The sequence below is a fragment of the Canis lupus genome, chromosome 3 (assembly GCF_003254725.2).
Source record: "Canis lupus dingo isolate Sandy chromosome 3, ASM325472v2, whole genome shotgun sequence".
Taxonomy (NCBI): domain Eukaryota; kingdom Metazoa; phylum Chordata; class Mammalia; order Carnivora; family Canidae; genus Canis; species Canis lupus.
Window position 1 is genome coordinate 73,579,655 of NC_064245.1, and position 18,615 is coordinate 73,598,269.

The 18,615-nt window shown below is 42.0% G+C and overlaps 1 protein-coding gene across 4 annotated transcripts in view; it reads right to left on the reverse strand.

Annotated features, from left to right (window-relative positions):
- Positions 1–18,615, reverse strand: part of FAM114A1 (family with sequence similarity 114 member A1) — a 70,180-nt gene that overhangs the window by 28,408 nt on the left and 23,157 nt on the right. For 2 of the 4 annotated variants that reach the window (XM_025437332.3, XM_035714513.2), the window contains exons 4-6: positions 7,981–8,094; positions 7,755–7,855; positions 5,113–5,247 (exon numbers count right to left, since the gene is read on the reverse strand). In XM_025437332.3, the coding sequence (XP_025293117.3) occupies positions 5,113–5,247; positions 7,755–7,855; positions 7,981–8,094 (350 nt within the window). Of the gene's footprint in view, positions 1–5,112; positions 5,248–7,754; positions 7,856–7,980; positions 8,095–18,615 lie in introns of those variants that run through there. The other 2 variants (XM_035714514.2, XM_035714515.2) reach the window with 2 other exon arrangements.

The following is an 18,615-nucleotide window of genomic DNA, read 5'->3' on the forward strand; positions in this document are numbered from 1 at the left end:
TAACATTATTTTGAAAATTTTATGTGCGTGGTTATTAACCATCTTTGATGAAAAAAATTAATAAAATATAAACTCATCATGCATTCCTCATCAGGTACTGAGTATAAACAAGAATAGGAGCTTATCAGTTCTTGAGAAGGATGACTGTGAACGGCATCCCTCTCCATGCTGATCAAAATTTTTCTCCAGTTTTCTTTTTTGTTGATGACATAAAGAGAACAAAATGAACACGAGTCCCTCAGTCAATCCCAATTTCCTGCCTTTGCTTTCTGTGATTCTAAGCATCTTTTATTTGGTTCCTCATTAAGTTTACTGGGCATTGTGTTTATAGGGTTCTTTAGTATCTAAGGAGAACGCCATAAACACAGTGGCCGCCACAAGTTCACAAGGGAAAGATCAATGGGAGAACAGACTGTGGTTTTTACTGTGGGTCAATAAAACAATCAAGCTCCTTCTCCTTTTGGGTTCCTGAGGCTGGTAGCCAAAAACTCCCTGGGCTGCAGAAAGAATTCTCCCCTCTGTCGGTCTTTAAGACTAAATACGCACAAGCTCTGAATTTTAAAGTTTTCAAAACAACCTCGTCAAATTACCACTGGGGTTTTTTAACACTTAGCAATAAAACCCCACTGTTCCCACTGATCTTTCTGGCTCCGCGATGGTGGTAAAAACGAGACAACTGGACACTGAAATCGCTTCCTTTCCCTACGACAACTCCCATCTCTAAACCTGGGCTTTGGGACCGAGGGGAAGGGATGAAGCGAAGGGGGAGGAAAGGTCGCTCTGCAGTGATTCTGATGCCCTTGAAAAAGCTGCAGGGAAATTAAGGTTGCCTGGAGAAGAACCGGCTTTCCAGGGGAGATGGGCTGAGCACAGGAGCGGCTCTGGCGTGGGAGTCTTCCCGCCTCTGGGCAGCTCTGCAGACTTGCACCTGTGGGCCCCTCCGGGGGGGGCGGGGACCCTGTGCCACGGGGACAGGACAAGGGGCCAGTTCCGGGAGCTGGTGTAGGAACACCTCGGGTGCCCCTGGTTATGTCGTGTGGATGCGGAAAATCCCAGCAGAGCTCCCGAAGTCAGGGGTGACAGCTTCGTCCCGCCAGGGCTCGGGCTGATGACCCAGGAGGCGCTCTTGCTGCCTCCGTATGTCACACCCCGCGTTCCCTCCATTGGGCAGTCTGGGGGGACCTTCCAGAATCTCCCCGGAATTTGCATTCGCCACGGCTTCCTCCTGCTCAGGTAATAGCCCTGGCCCCGAGGATGCGGGGGGATGCCCGGGGTCTGGATGCTCCACCAGCACCAGGGCGCGCTCCCTGATCCAGTCCCAGGGCAGCGGGGACACTGCGGGGAGCCGTCCTGGCAGATGGGGACCCCTCTGTCAGCGCCTTCAGCTCACGGACTGTCCCAGGGCTCTGCTGGGCCTTCCTGAGGACACGGGCACCTTGGGCGCTTCCATCTCATCTCCTGCCCTCTGCCCCTCTCTGGGGCCAGGCTAGCATCTTGATCTGAGGGACCCCCCGACCTTCTTACCCCCCACCTCCATTTCCTTTCTTTGCATTTCCCCTAATGAAATCCTCACGCGTTAAGGCCACCTTGGCCTCTACTTCTGGGAGAGCCTGGGCTGGGACACCCTCTCTCCACCTGGTCTCCTTGCCCTGGGCCCTTCCCACACCCAGTCTGTCCTCAACACAGTAACTAGAATGATCCTGTTACAGTCAGAGCTCATCACTCCTCTTTCGGAAATGCTGTAACGTGTTCCCCATTTCATTAACAGCAAAACCCAAAGTCCCTACAAATGCCCTCCAGGATCTGCCATGACCTGTTCTCCATTACCACTCTAGCCTCATCTGTAACAGCTCTCCTCCCGGCTCACTCCTCTCCCACCATGTAGCGTCCTTGTTCCTTGTCCACACTAGACAGTCTTGCCTCAGGGCCTTTGCACAAGCTGTTCTCATGGCATGGAATGTGCATCACTCAGATTTCAACATGGTCAAGCCCCTGATCTCCTTCAATTATTTGCTCAAATGTTATCTCCATGACATCCTCTCACAATCCAATTTAATACTTAACCTGCCTCCTCACTCCCACATTCCTGCTCTAGTTTTTCTTTTTTTTTTCCACAGCACTCAATCATGTTTTAAAATACTAGATAATGTTGATGGTCTGTTTGTCTCTCCTAGCTGTAATGAAAACTCCTTAAGGACAGGGATTTTAATCTATTTTGGCTCCTGATGTATCTCAAGTGCTTGGAACAGTGCCTGGCACGGAGTGGACATTCGAAATGCATCTGTGGAATGAATGAATGAATAAATGAATGAAAACTTACTGTTTGGAAGGAGAATGGAGTCAGTAGTATTGTGGTGATCCAGTTTCAGCAAGGCAGGGGAATTAGAGATGCCATGCTCAAGTGTGCCCCAGAATGTATATCATACTCGTTGCACTTTTCCAATGTGTGATGGGAATAAACACTGCAGATGGCTAGTGTGGATTCTCAGGTGACGTATTTACATGAGTGTTGCTACTTAGTTTTTAGCAATAGCCTGATAAAAATTGTGAAAGTGGCCCCAAACCTACAGTTATCTGGGAAGCTGACCACATCCAATTCTCCATTTTACAGGTGTATAGATTGAAACCAAAGAAGAGTACAGTTAGCCAGTCTCTGGACTAGGTCACATTTTTCCCATACAGCTTCTCAACTAGAATCAAATTTATACATATTCACATATACTTATTTATGTATACATATGAATGCTTATATGTTCATACATGTGATATATAATATATCATATATATGTATATATAAATTTTATGTAAATATAAAGTCTGTGACAAAAAATATTCCTACAAGCTCACCAAATACCCTCTTCCTCCTAGACACATGGCTAAACTATATTTCTCAGCCCGCCTGAGTTGAATTAGGTAGATCATGTGATAAGTTTTGGCCAAAGGAATGAGGGTAAAGTCCTCCATTGTCCCATCTAGCCCTCTCCATCCTACCTTCCCCTCTTTGTGAGAGTAGAAGTAAAAAATTTTAGGATGGAGGAGCCACAGGATAGGAGTTCAGAAAAAAGGCTGCCTAGAGAGTCCCTGAATAGGAACACTCACATCGTAGGAGCAAAAGATAGACCTTTTTTTGGTCTCAGTCACACTGATCCTCGGGGGTTAGTTTTTTTGTTTTGCTTTTGGTTTTTTGCAACATCTACTATTAATGACCTGATTCATATAAATCTGTTTTCTTTTTAAGGATCAGTAGGGTAGTGGTTTAGATGATCCCGCCAAGTTCTGACCTGAGCTATAATATCAGAGTGGTTATGTGAGTGTTTTTCCGGAAGAGACAAGAGGAAACAGTTTAAGACCAAACCCTTTCAGGAACTGCCACTAACATGATGTCAGTGATAGCTCCTTAGTGGCTTCTTGGGACTGAGCCGTGAGAAGATGTGTTTGTCCGGCCTGTAAAATTTACAAAATCCAGGGCCATATCAGCTGCTCTTGATTTTAGGAAGGCAAGGACTGAGGTGTATCTGACCGCTAGGGAGGAAGGGGATGGGTGGTGTGCTTGTACTCTGGAATATGAACAGGGCATGTGCCGTCTATAAAAGTAAGTTCAGTATTAGGGTTTTATACTTAAAAAATAAGAGAAATACTATTTTTAATTTACTTGACTACTATAAGTAAGGAAAACACAGATTAAATCCTTTTCTATTTTTTTAAGTAAGCCCTACATTTGATGTAGGGCTTCAACTCATGACCCCAAGATCAAGAATCGCATGCTCTACTGACTGAGCCAGCCAGGCGCCCCATAGATTCAATTCCTCATATCATATTTCTCAAGGAGGGCTGGAAAACTTTAAAGCTGGACTTGTGAGAACCTCATCCTTGTACATAGTAAGAGGACTATGAATTAAAATTCCAATGAGATACCATTTCCAACTATTATATTGACGTGTAATGACAATAACAATAACAAGCACTCCTGAGTGTTTGCTAAGAGTCAGGTACTATGTGAACTTATTTAATCCTTACCTCAAAGCTATCAGTAGGTATTGATGTTATAACCACTGTATAGATGAACAAACCAGGACACAGAAGGGTTAAGTAACCAGCACAAGGTCATGTAACTAGAAAGTGGTAGAGTGGGAATACACACAATAGTGTTTTATATATATGTGTGTGTGTGTGTGTGTGTGTGTATTTAAGATTTAATTTATTTATTCATGATAGACACAGAGAGAGAGTCCGAAACATAGGCAGAGGAAGAAGCAGGTCCCCCACAAGAAGCCCAATGCAGGACTTGATCTCAGGACCTGGGGATCATGACCTGAGCCAAAGGCAGATGCTCAACCATTTAGCCACCCAGGTGTTCCTACAATAGTGTTATAAACTGAAGGCTTGTGTCTCCCCTGAAGTCTTATGTTGAGATCTAACCGCCATGATGGTATTTGGAGGTGGGGTCTTTGGGAGGGGATTAGGTCGAGAGTGAAGCCCTCATGAATGGGATTAGTGTCCTGATAAAAGAAACCCCCGCAGAGCTCCTTGCCCCTTCTACCATGTGAGGACATAGCAAGAAGACAGCTGTCTATGAACCAGAATGGGCCACCACCAGACACGGAATCGGCCAGTACCTTGATTTTGGGTTTCCCAGCCTCCAGAACTGTGAGAAATCAGTGTTTGTTGCTTGTAAGACACCCAGTCTATAGTACTCTGTTAAAGCAGCCTGGGTGGACTGAGACAAATGGCAAAAACGTAATAATCTTCAAGAAATCATTAAATAAATAAAGCAAGGTACAAAAGAGTGTGGTTAGTATGCTACCGTTTGTCTGAAAAGGTAGATATGTGTGTATCTGTACCTCTATTGCATGAACACACGTACGCATGCCCGTATCTATAGTTTTATGATAATTTCAACAGAATCCATAAGAAGCTCTTAACAGTGTTTATCTCCCATGAGAAACCAAGTGGCTGGGGAAAGAGGTGTATTAGAAACTCAATTTTCATTCTCTACTATCCTATGTTATTTGAATTTAAGTCATGTGCTTTAAAATACCTATTTAAAAAGATGAATAAAATATATTTATTTTACAGACTGAAAGAAAACGTTGCAAAAGTATATAATCCCACCTGTGATAAGGAAACGGTTCTCTCCATGAGTGTCTTGGTCCGCTTAAAGCCTGGGTCACTCTCCGCAAGGACATTCATGGTTTTCTTACCGATAAATTCCAAAGCGTCAAGACCGCCCGTTAAGACACTTTTACCCTGCAGATGAGATAATTGCAGGAGATTAGTTTTTGCCTTTTGCTATTCCACAGCAGTCAGCAACTCCTAAATGGCACCGTCTTCAAATATTAAAATCAATATAAAGTCACAATTTTTTCTTATCAGGGATTTAATATTCGCTTAATCCTATTTTCTTTTACTTGGAAAAGCATAAATCATATAATTTCTAGGATATATGATATTATTTAAAAAGGATGCTTAGGAAAAGCCAAAGCAAATTTGGGATTAATTTTGCTGGCTCTGTGTGTATGAGTAGATATGTATCTAAGACAAAAAATTAATAGGTGATCCCATTACTGTTTTTGTTTGAAAAAATGTTAACCCAAGTAACAGAATTATTTGGAGCAGTCTATTAAAATGTCAGATACTCTTGCCAATTACTGAATTTTAATCTAGGGCCTCGGAGTGTAAGACCCTTAGGCTGTTTCAGATGGCTCTTGCATACTTTCAGAAAATAGTAATAACCGCCCATAATTAGTATATTCATGAAATAAGACAGGTTGATTTCCATATACCACTGGCTTTGGAAACTGTTCTATCATACAGTTATCCTGTTGCAAATCCTCTTGTCAGTCATTGTTTTTCTTAAAAAAGAAAGATTAAAACAACCAAGGTTTACTCACATAAACTGTTCATATAAATAGAACTGCTTACATTTCTTTGCAACTTCTGTCCAGATACTCCCACTGGACAACTACAATTATAGTATGTGTACATCTGTGTTTTTTCCACCTTACATGAATTGATATACATTATTATATCATTGCCTATATATATTTCTAATCTTCTTAATTAATGCTTCATTAGCAATATTAGACTTCACTGAATATGCTTTAGTAGTCATTTCCATCTCAGACACTTAGCCTTTGTTTTCAGATTTGGGAGCCAATCAATTAGTCACACTATAAAACAGATTTTAACACACACATATTGTAGAAGGACTATGGGATACATCAGCAATTTATATTTTTGCCTAATTTGGTTTATTTTAACATCCTATGAGGGAGTACGCTGGTAAAGCATAAAATGGGAGAAGGAAGGACATAGGGACTTTGATTAAGGGACTTTGGTGGGAGCGTCTGGAGCTTTGGAAAAGGAAGTATCGGAAGGTAGAAGGAAACACAGAAAGGAAATGAGGTACTAAAGACAAACTCAGAGGGCCCTGCCTTGTTGCTCAGGGAGACGATGAATGCATGTCTCACAACCAGGGATAAGGAAGGTGCTCCTCCCCATCCCTGACCATATCCACCCCACACTGTAGACATGTACTCCTGAAACATATTTGCTGCTTTTCATTCACCCTACTTAGTCTAGAGGACCTCAAGTTTCAAGAAGAGCAGGTATTTTCTAATTGTGGGTAAGATACCCTCACATGTGTGTCCACATCCTTCTCTTCTTCCTGCATTGCACTGTACTTGCCTGTTGAGTTGTCTCTGTCTTCCAGAATGTTATGCCGTCTTATTTGTCAACATATGCCCAGCATCTAGCATAGCTCCTGGTACACAGTGACAGCTGACCACTTTTCTTTTTAAATGAATGAATGAATAAGTTGGACATCAACTATATTTCTAGAAAAACTAGTTGGTTGGTCTTACACAGCAGAAAATAAACCTTTTCTTCTTGGCACTGAAGACCAGCTAGTTGTGTCATCTCAGTTGGAGTGACTCCCCCTTTCTGCATTATTCATCAGTGTGCTGTTTTTTTTTAAAGATTTATTCATTCATTCATTCATTCATTCATTCATTCATTCATGAGAGATACAGAGAGAGAGGTAGAGACATAGGCAGAGGGAGAAGCAGACTCCATGCTGGGAGCCAGATGCAGGACTTGATCCCAGGACCCCAGGATCACACCCTGAGCTGAAGGCAGATGCTCAACCGCTGAGCCACCCAGGCATCTCTGTTCATCAGTGTTATGTTGCTTCTTCAGGACGCAGGCAAGGGTCTGGGGTGGGGGATAAATTCAGGCTTACCTAAGGTAGGGGGAGAGTAGGAATTGGGAGGTAGGGGTGGGGTAAGAATGTTGGTCTTAGTTATCTGGAAACACTTCAGAAACATCTCAGGATGTTGTTCCCAATTCCCTACCAGCATTTTTTAAAAAAATTTGAATGGCTTTATCATTTTCAAATTGTTAAGAGACACAGACCACCTAGGAAAAACAGCTGTCTCAGCTCTAAGAAAGAGGCCTCCCTACTCCCCGAGCCGGGGGCTGTCCTTGCAGCTGTTGGAAAGGACACCGTCACATCAGACAGAAAACATTCCTTCTAAGCAGCTCTTTGCTTTGAAACATAAAATATTTTTTTTTGCCCTTATTCTTTTAGTGCCAAGGTTACGCCCACTCTGTAGGAGAAAGCAAAACAAAACCCTAATCCAAAGTTATGAGCAAGGCCATCTTCTCTCTGATGTTTCTAGGTCACTGGTAAATACAGATATCAAAAGGAGGCGCTGGGAGACGCAGGGCAAACAGAGAAGCAGCTAACAACTCACTGTGTTTTGAACCACGTTGGTGATGGTTGACAGCACACCCCGAGACCCGGAGGCAGAAGCGGGTGGGCTTTCTGCAGGGCTCTGATCTGCGGCCACATCTGCTGGTAAGGAGAAAAAAATCCTCATAGAGCTCATCCTGCTGGTCTGAAATCAGAAATCTCCCATTTGTGCACATAACACACTACAGCCCAAGCCCAACATGCCCCCAAATAAATGCACCACTCACTCCGAGGGCCTCCACTTCCAGCATCAGATTGGGCCCCTTCGGAAGAGCTGGAGTTTCCGCTATGAATCCGCAGGGTGGCCCCTGCTTTTTCCTTGACTGCTGTCAATCCGTGACCTGTCAGGAAACAAAAATATGGTTCACGAATACTCTAGAAATCTGCAGTCTGCCAATTCAATAGCTCATGTTCCAGAGCTGTTGCAGGCTGTAGGTGTACACCCCGGTTGTAAGAGTGTGGCGGTGAACAGCGTGGCCTTCTCCTCTTTCCTAAACTCCTCAAAACCCGGGCACTGCATCATCCATTCTTGGATTCCTTGCAGGCCCAGCCTGTCACAGACACTCAGTTAATGTTTGTTGAATTGAAATCAGAGGCTCAATACGCTCTCTCAAACTGTTGGGTGCTCTTTTGGTGCAGAGGGTGCAAGGTCTGGAGCTGACAGGTCAAAATTAAAAGGCAGATCAATGAGAAGACCCAGAAGGGCACCCACTGGCTCTGACAGTCATCGGAAGCAGTCACAGTGGGGACACGAGCTCTAACTGGTCAGCCAGGATGAGGGACACTGGCTTTACCCCATCTGAGCAGGGCCAGTATACCCATATTCTCCACAGCCCAGCACAGTGGGTGTTTGATAACTATTTGGTAAACACAGAGCTGCCCTCCTCATCCCAGCACCCCCTGCCACTCACACAAGCAACCCCTGGCCTGACAGATAAATACTCTTGTCTGCATTTTATTCTGGAGCAATTCTTTTTTTCTCCTTAGAGTCCCCCATGATGAGCTGTAGCTTTTCTCAAGTTCCCAAACAGAACAGCAAAATTAATAGTCTACTGACAGTGCTAGGTGGCTGTGTGAGTTCTTGAAGGAGAAATAGCCCGGCATGCCATTGTCCCCTTAGCCTGCAGGGAGAAAGGAAAAGATTTCCTCGGGAACCCAGGCAACATCAGGTTGTTAAAACCCAAGACGGCAGCAATATTAATACATGGGGTGGGGGGAACCCCAAATCATGGCAGGGTTTGAGAGCCAAAGAGAACCACCTACTCTTAGAAAGCACTGCTAAAATGACCAATTATTCATCTCCTAAATAAGAGAAATGGATGAATCCCAAACCTAAATAGTAGTATTTTACCAGTTGTAACTTTATTTATCAGAGTGATCTTAATATAATCAGGGCACTGATATTTACCAAACAGAGGGCTAATTATATCCAGTGGAAATCACCTGTCATTACACACAATCTAGGAAAGAGGGAAATTTAAGAAACAGTATTTACAATGTTTACAACATTAATTTCATAGAGACGTAGGTCTATATTCATGTGTAGCTCATTAGATACAGTTCAAATTATTACTGAGTTACTTGGAAAAAACATGCCCTGTAACTGCTAAAACTGAGCCTTGAATTCATGTGCCCTACCTTCCAATAAATTCCAAGCATTTCAATGGAAACTTCCTGGAGTTTCAGTAACACACTGAAGTTATAGGATATCATCGCACTTATTTACACACCAAGTCCATACTCCTTGCCATATTTTAAAAACACATATATTTTTTAATTAAAACATTTTTTTGACATTTTTTGTTACATTTATTTTCCAAAAGGAAATAATGTATGTCCAAGCCACAACCCTGATTCTCATTGAGATTTCTGTGGGCTAAAATAAGGGAATAAATGAGTTTGAGAAGGCTGGGAGGTGTCTGCTACACTTTCTTTGTGAAAGCCATGCAGGAAAGATGATTCCACATCCTTCCTTGAGAACAGGCAGGGTTTAGCGAAGTTCACTGCCGTCATCATCTCCTCCTTCATCTTCTATATCCTTCTCATGTGAGGGCCACGTCTGATTCATTAACGAGGGAAAACCAGCTTCTCACCATCTCAGAACACAAATGATCAGAGTATGTCTGCATTCACTGCCTCTAGAAGTTACTTTGTTTTTGGAGGGAAATACTACCTCTGTGTTCATATAAATGGGATGTGCCTGTTTATTACACATGATACTATGTTGAAACTCCAGACACACAGACACGCACACACACTCACGGTTTTAGTGAGGCGTAACTGAGATTTAAACATTTTTGAAAAAAAGATAAATAAAAATAAAAAAATTTGTACATGTTTAAGTTTGCTCCACTTGGATCTTCTGATGAACAATTCTCTTTTCTGAATTCTTTTGCTAGTTAAAGTACATCTTCACTGCATTCTGCTAGAAAGAGAAAGCTAAAACCTTCACAGAGAAGGTTTAGAGGATACCACACCCTACTTTGAAGAATAACTTCTAAAACTTTACTAAGTGTGACATCTAGTGCCCAGAACAAGGAAGTAATAATATGGAGTCTGTTGCCTTTTGATTGTGATTCATGCTCAGAGATATTGATCAGATTTTACCAATAATAGGAAAAAAACCCAACCAACAAATACAAATAATGCTATAGTGTAGTATAGCATGGATTCTTCACATGTTATCCTGAACTCTTCCTCAAAGAAATGAAACTCCTCCAAATTCTATGGAGGAGTTTCAATATAGAATATCCTCTCTGCCTTGACTTACTGCAGCAAAAATTGGTGAATATTGCAAAGAAGATAAGGATGTTGTGCAAATGCTGTGATACTGTATCATTTTAAAGCAAACGTTCAATGACTGGCTGGCGTTTCTCACCTATACTCTAGTGGAAAGCATCCTAAACTTTGGAGTCAGGAGACTCGTGGAGGAATTTGGTTTCCATCACATACTAGGTGTGTGGTCTTCGGGAGTTACTTAACCTCTCTGAGTATCTACTGTTGTGTCTTCCCTGAAAGGAGGATGATAACATCTATTTCCCAGGGTTCTACAAGGTCGGGAAGGAGAAATACGTGAAATCCTTGGTCCTGGCCAACAGTTACTGATCACTTACTCTGTCCCAGGCACTGAACTAAGTATTTTTAGTATAGTGAATTATCTCATTTAGCCTTCTCCATATGAGGAAAGGGATATTATTATACTCATTTTACAACGGAGAAAACTGAGATCTGGTGACATGAAATCATTTGCCCAAGGTCCCAAAGCCAATAAGGGGCGGAGGCAGGATTTGAACCCAGTTCCAACTCTAGAACTTACATACTTAATCACTATATTATATTGAGAAAGTTTTATATGTCATTTACAGTTTATTAAATATCATTTTAGTCCCATTTCTTTTTTTTAAGATTTTATTTATTTATTCATGAGAGTCACAGAGAGAGGGGCAGAGACACAGGCATAGGGAGAAGCAGGCTCCCTGCAGGGAGCCCGATGTGGGACTCGATCCCAGGATCCCAGGATCATGCCCCGAGCCAAAGGCAGATGCTCAACCACTGAGCCATCCAGGCGTCCCTTAGTCCCATTTCTATAACTGCTTGGAAATCATATCCTTGATCAGGAGCTTTCTTATTTTGAAAACACTGGCTTAGGTTTAAATTACTTGACTTACCTAACTTTGACCAGACAGCAAGGTGAAGGTCACCTCTGGAATGGAACCTTTCTCTAATCCTGCCCCTTTCAGCCAGGTCTTGGGTTGACCTACAACCCTGGGTTGGTGATATTTTTAGAACCATCCTCTGCTGTACAGGCACAGATCCTAAGACATAATCACTTTCCTGATATATCTTATACATCCAGCTTATTTTTTTTTCTTAAAAGGCACTGTGCTATCACCAAGCCATTATCTTGTGAATTCCACCAAGATCAAAACAAATAAAAAAAAAAGTGTTGGGGTTGAGAGGGTCTCTCTGGCAAAGTGGTAACTTATGGAAGCAATAGCAGTTCCCTGCACCACCCTGGATGACCGACTAGCTCTAGGGGTACTTTCTAGTGGTTCCCTATAGTAAAGCACCTGTAAATAGGGCATCAACTAACTCATTCAGAGGGCTCCCTCCATGCTTTAATTTTTAATGTGATGTTTCTTTTTTTTTCCATTTCTTTTCCTTTAAAAATGGATACGTAAAAAATAAACTTTTTAAAAATCTCATAATCTCATTTTCCTGATATATCTGTTTGATTTTGATTTAAAAATTTTTTATTTATTTTTAAAGATTTTATCCATTTGTTTAGAGAGAGACAGAGAGAGTAGAAGCAGGGGGAAGGGCAGAAGAAGACAGAGAGAGCCCCAAACAGACTACAGGCTGAATATGGAGACTGAGGCAGGGCTTGATCCCATGACCCTGAGCCGAAATCAAGAGTCCGACGCTTAAAAGACTGAGCCACCTGGCACCCTTCTGGTTGGTTTTTAAAACAAAAAATGTACATATTATCAAATTCAAAGAGTTTAAAAACACAGACTACAGAGAGTGGACCAGTCTCTCTCTCCCTCAACCACTTCTGACTTACTAACATAATAGGCAATAGAGTCCATGAACTTATAAGGGCCTATGGGAGCTGAGCTGAGATCAAGAGTCAGACCCTCAACCTACTGAGCCACCCAGGCACACCCTATGGAAATACTTAAGCCCTGAAAAAAAAATATTGCTTCTAAAAGACAAAAAAAAAAAAAAAAAAAAAAAAGGAAAATTTGCCAATTGGAAATAGAAACTATTCAATATTTACTTCAATGTATTCAAAATGTGATATAAGGTCAACTGGATCAACTGTAGTTAAATGAATCCAACTCTTACATAGTTATATGTAAATTATGTATTTAATGAGGCATGTGGCTATATTTCATTGCATTTGCTGTGATATGAGGGACTTCAAATAGAAATGTGCTTGGCGCTCTTAAAAGACTGTGACTCTGCCTTCCTCCTCACCACCCCACCCCCCATTTCCCTCTAAAGATAACAGCTGTTTGTTTCTTGTTATTTCTTTCATAAAAAATCTTAAAAAGTATACCTACTTCGAAGTGTTCTGGACTTGGCTTCTCCCACTTCAAAATATACAGCAGAGGTCTCAGCACATGCAAGTGCTCCTCTGCATCAATGCAAGACATCTTTGAGGAGTCATCCTGACCCCCAACCCCCTCAGCTCCCTAGGGCTGAGGCAGGCAGAGGCCTCAGACACAACTGCATTATAGTTCAGCTTCTCCTATGGCCCAGTTCTGCTTCCCAATTCACTTTCCTACAAGGCTTCCTCCTGACAGCACTTTCACACAGAAACTCCCACAGCCTAATTTCTGCTTGTGTCTCTCCTGGGCATCTGATCTAGAACACTGATCTATCTGCTTCCTTCTTTTTAATGGTTGCACAGATTATTCTTCCAAATGGCCATGTCACATTTTAACATTCTCTGTGGGTGCATACTTGGGGTGTTTCAAGTTTTTCACATCTGCTGGGTGAACGCCCTCACTTCCTTTAGGTCTGCTCAAATATCACTTCCTTGAGGACTATCCTTCACCATCATTTTAAAACCTTAACTCCATTTTATGTTTTTCGTGGACTTGCCAGTTTCTAGCCATCTTTGTTGTTTTACTGTTCACTCTAATGCATTGTTTATTGTCTGTCTCCTCCCACTTGTATGTAAGGCCTACAAGGGTGAGGATCTTTGTGTCATTTGTCACTGCTTATCTCAAGTGCCTACAATAGCATCTGGCACAGTAAGTATTTGCTGGGTGAATTCAACATTGAACATCTTTATATATATTAAAGAATTTTTGCAACAGATCAACAGAACTGTTGGGTTAGAAGTTATGTGCATATCAAATTTTAAGGACAGTGCTAACTGCTTTTCTGAAAGTTGCATCAATTTACACTCTGGGTGAGTTTTTGAGAAATACGATAGTTTGGAAATACCTGCTTCATCTCAGACTCCTATCAAGGAATTGAAGATAGTATAAAAAGTTGTGAGGAGTCATTGTTTAGAAAAACACACTGATGATGTTGCTTCACTCAGCTAAAGCAAACGTCAGTGCAGCAAAAAGAGGAGGCATTCAAACTTTCTTCTGGAAAAATCTTCTCTCTCCATAATGAGGGTTGGTGTCCACTCTGTAATCAGATAGTCACTTTTTTTTAGGTTCAAAATTGATGGGGTGCCTGGGTGGCTCAGCGGTTGAGCATCAGCCTTTGGCTCAGGGCATAATTCCGGAGTCCTGGGATCGAGTCCCATATTGGGCTCCCTGCAGGGAGCCTGCTTCTCCCTCTGCCTGTGTCTCTGCCTCTGTTTCATTGTGTCTCTCATGAATAAATAAATAAAATTTTAAAAAATTTGACAAGAGTCTCTGAACTGAGAGCGTATGCCTGGCCATCAGAGATTCATTAACTAAAAAAAAAAAAAAAAAAAAAAAAAGAGAGAGAGAGATTCACTAACTCCTGGGTCTTATTCATAGATTATAAATGATCGTGAACAAATTCCATGCACCAACCTATAATCCTGTAATCTTTTGTATTGACAATTCTTGAGAATTTTCACATCATCAGTGATGTCACCTTCAAAAATGAATCCATAAAAAAAAAAATGAATCCATGTGATATCGATAGTGATTTGTCCCTTTAAGAGTTCTCATTGTAGTATGATTTTGACAAGTTTGCCATTCTCTGGAATAAAATGCTGTCATTATTTCTGACAGTGCTGGTAGAAGGGTTTCATTAAAATGTGCAGAAGGGGAAAACTGTGTAACTTGGAAGAGGGTGGGAAACAGGAAGACTGGTAATTTTGAAAAGATAAATATAGACATCAGATACACCTCTCCCCTCTCAGGTAGTCCTATATAGGGTGTTTAGACTTATAAAACTGTCAAAACTAGAATTAAAAACAACAAACAAACTGGGATGCCTGGGTGGCTCAGCAGTTGAGCGTCTGCCTTCAGGCCCAGGGTGTGATCCTGGAGTCCCGGGATCGAGTCCCACCATCAGGTTCCCTGATGGAGCCTGCTTCTCCCTCTGCTTGTGTCTGCCCCACCCCCCCTCTGTCTCTCATGAATAAATAAAATCTTTACAAAAGAAATTTAAAAATTAAAAAAAAACTAAACATTCAGGACATTTGTGGTATCTAGAAAGAACTTGCTCTATTCTTCTATAGAAGAATCTTTACCTTGGTATATTCATGTATGTTTCAGCATTGTCGACTTTCACGTTGATTGTCAGGTTATCTATCCCTTAGCTTAGCAATATAGTCTAGGAATAAGTCAGGTCTCTAAGATGCTGGCAGGAAATCACATCTGGTTCTCACAGTATCATTTTGAAATGATTGTGAAAATAATAATTTTTTTTACGCTTTCTGCCTGGATCTAAAATAATAACCATTTTAATTTCATTTTATGAACTTGTCTAAAGGCAGGGGTGGCAGGTGATCAAGTTTTCTTAGAATGTGATGACAGTGTAGCTGCAGATGAAGCTAATGCAAGAGTTACAGTATCTCCAAAAATAGTTGTTGGCTGAGAACTCTTTGATTTTATATAAGCATTGGGGAGGTCACTTTTTCTTGTTTTTCCCTTAACCTTTGGGTCAAAGTAGTGAGGCAAAAGACAAAATATAAAAGGAGTAGCAAGAAGTCAATCAGCTTCTTGTATTTTCCCACTTAGTATGGGGTTATAAATATCTTTCTCCTCCTATATATAGCCATAGACTATGGAATCATCACATTACAGGAAATTGGAAGGAATCTTAGAATTTCTCAAGTTCCCCCACCCACACTTTTCCAAATAAGGAATCTGAGTCTGAGAGAGGTTAGGTGCATGGTGTTGCTAGTTAGTGACCAACCTCTGTGATCACAGGTTAGTAGCAGTGAGGACCGGGGCTCAGGTCTTTGTGACTCCTTGGGTCCAGTGCCCTTTCCAAGAGAGAACCACTCTCAATCCAAATGTTTCAATTCCAAGTACTCTCTTGCTAACTATGCACAGTTCAAACTACTGTGACTGCAGTTTTTCAACAAGTGTAAGAAGTATTGGTTTCTGTTTCTAGTGTTCAATGACAGCTCTGTGTTTTGTTACCGACTATGTGTTTTGCACTCCTGTCTGCAACTGGATTTACCCTGGGGGTGACAAGAGGTTTCCAAGTGGGAATCAATTGCAATGGAATATGCAGTTATTTTCTTTCTTTACTTTCCACAGGCAATTTATAAACTTTCAAGAGCTCATCTATCGCTGTGAGTGCTCTGTTTTCCAATATGTTTCTTTGCCCTGTGATAATAACCTATTAGCACTGCAAAGTCTTAGGCAGATATTATGGTTGTACATAAAAGTGTGTCTGGCTTGCTTCTCTCAATCCCTAGGCAGCAGCTTGATGTAGATGACAATCCAGGATGGCACCCATAGCTTTTTAAGCCCTATTCCGACCCTCTGTTTCAGACCGTGAGCCTAGCTATGGCACCCCTCCATTTGTGGGATGCTAGTGATCCCTATTATGTTTTGGGAGTCAAATTCCCAGCCATTACGATTGCCCATTTCCAGCCTCGGAACCCATAACTTCAGCCTTTCCCGATGCTACATGTTGTAGTTCTCTCTCATGTCCACAGAGAAATACTTACCCAGTGTTAAAGTACATATTACTATTAATTTAGTTACTGTTACCATGGATAGGCATGATACCATGTCTTTACCAGAAATCTCCAAAATATGCCTTCAGAGCAACTTAGGGATGGTATTCAGGATTATTGCTTTGGCATTCATTGGGGTTGTGACAACCAGGAACAGGTTTCAGCTCTGCTTTTCTATTTTTCTTTTTTAAAAAAATATTTTATTTACTTATTCATGAGAGACACAGAGAGAGGCAGAGACATAAGCAGAGGTAGAAGCAGGTTCCCCGCAGGGAGTGTGATGTGGGACTCGATCCCAGGACCCCGGGATCACAACGACCCGAGCCAAAGGCAGACACTCAACCACTGAGCCACCCAGGTGCCCCCTGGCTCTGCTTTTCTAAAGATAGCTCCAATTTGTCTAATAGGATTCTTAGAATAGGCATCAGCATTTCAAAATGTCTTTGAGCCCCTTTATGTGACCTTTGTACCTTGTGGATGCAAACAAGATTTAAATGCATCTAAACACCCCAGCATGTAGCTAGAGCCATAAAAAATAATAGGTTTCCGGACTTAGTCATATAACTGAGGAAGACTTCGAACAGAAAACAGAAGTGTGCTAGGTAGTTTCAAGAGAGTGACCTACAGTTTCTGGGTCATTCCCCTCCCTCTTTGAGCATGGGCAAAACTGTGGAAAAGATGAGATTTCACTCCCGGGATTAGGTGACGTTATATGGCAAAGGTGAAGGGACTTTTCAGTTAAGTAAGGTCCTTAATCCGTTGAATTTGAGTTCATCAAAGGAGATCATCCTAGGTGGGGCTGATTTATCAAACAATCTTTCAAAGGGCTGAGGCTCTTCCTGAAGGGAGAGATTGGAAACCTGGGTGACATTACCCTGTTGGCTTTGAATAAGGCAGCTTGTAGGAGCTGAGAGTGACCCCTGGCCAATAACCAGCAAGAAAATGGGGGTGTCAACCCTACAACCTCAAGGAATTGAATTTCGCCAACAACTTGGATAACTTCAAAAGATAACCCTGGATATCACACGAGGACACAGCCAGCTGACTGATTTCAGCCCGGCAAGGTCACTCAGCAAACAGCCCAGCTACCCCCTCCCTGAGCTCCTGACCCACAGAAACTGAGATAATCAACGCATATCATTTTAAGCCTCTTAATTTGTGGCAATTAATACTGTGTACAGCAGTAGCAATGAATATAAGAGGTTATATTGAACTTCATTCTGATAGTTTATGGGGTGATGTGCAAATGTCATATAGTCTCAGAAAAACTGTATCTGCACCAACCACAGAAGGGAAAGTGGCAACAGTGAGCGGCACAAGGATCCTGCTGGTCCACGACAATTCTCTCTCTCTAGGCTTTTCCAGATCAATTACTGCACAAAGCCAGAAGAGAATCACCAGAGATTTTAAGCGGCTGCAACATTAACAAGGTCCAAGCATTTCTCATCTTCATGGTGCCTTAGACACAGGGAAACTTCAAGAGTAACAGCAAATACAAGCCCAGGCTACAGGTTAAATACACTGACTTCAGATCAGATTAAAAGATGAAATGTCCCACCAGTATGAGGTGGGACCTGCCACAGGAATCACAGCCTGCTTTTTAAGCACTAAAGCAAGCATCATCTACTGGTTGCACTTGAACCAGGTAACAAAACCCAGAGGCCCTGGAACGCAGTCCACTGGACCACAGCTGCACTCAGCTCTATTTGTGCAAAGGTCAGATTACAACAGGACACCTAAGAAGATAATGGACGGTAAATTTAACAGGCAAGCTGTCCATCGGTGGGTGGAAAACTCTGTAAGGATCCAGTGAAGCTCAAAGTCAAAGGAGTAGACATAGCTGCTGACTGGCGAGACACAACAGCAAACACACCAGCTGGCAGCAGAACAGGTACAGGTAGGGGCACCTGTACGCGTAGCAAAAACACCTGAACTGCTACCCACGGGGCAGCTGGTTTCAGAGTCTACTGTGGAAGGAGCTTATATTTAAAATTTTAATGAGAAAGTAAATCCTTCCTATAATAGAAACTTTCAAAGCACCGAATTCATTATAAGGGCAGGGCAGCTCTGGACATGATTTGTACTGCTAGAAGCCCCCAGAATACTTGATGTTTTATGACCTAAACCATGAGGAGAGCTGTATAATTTGGTAACCATATTATTTACTGTTCTATGGCTTATCAAGTGTCAAAAACTTTTGGAACCCCGCAGTTTTAGCTTTGGG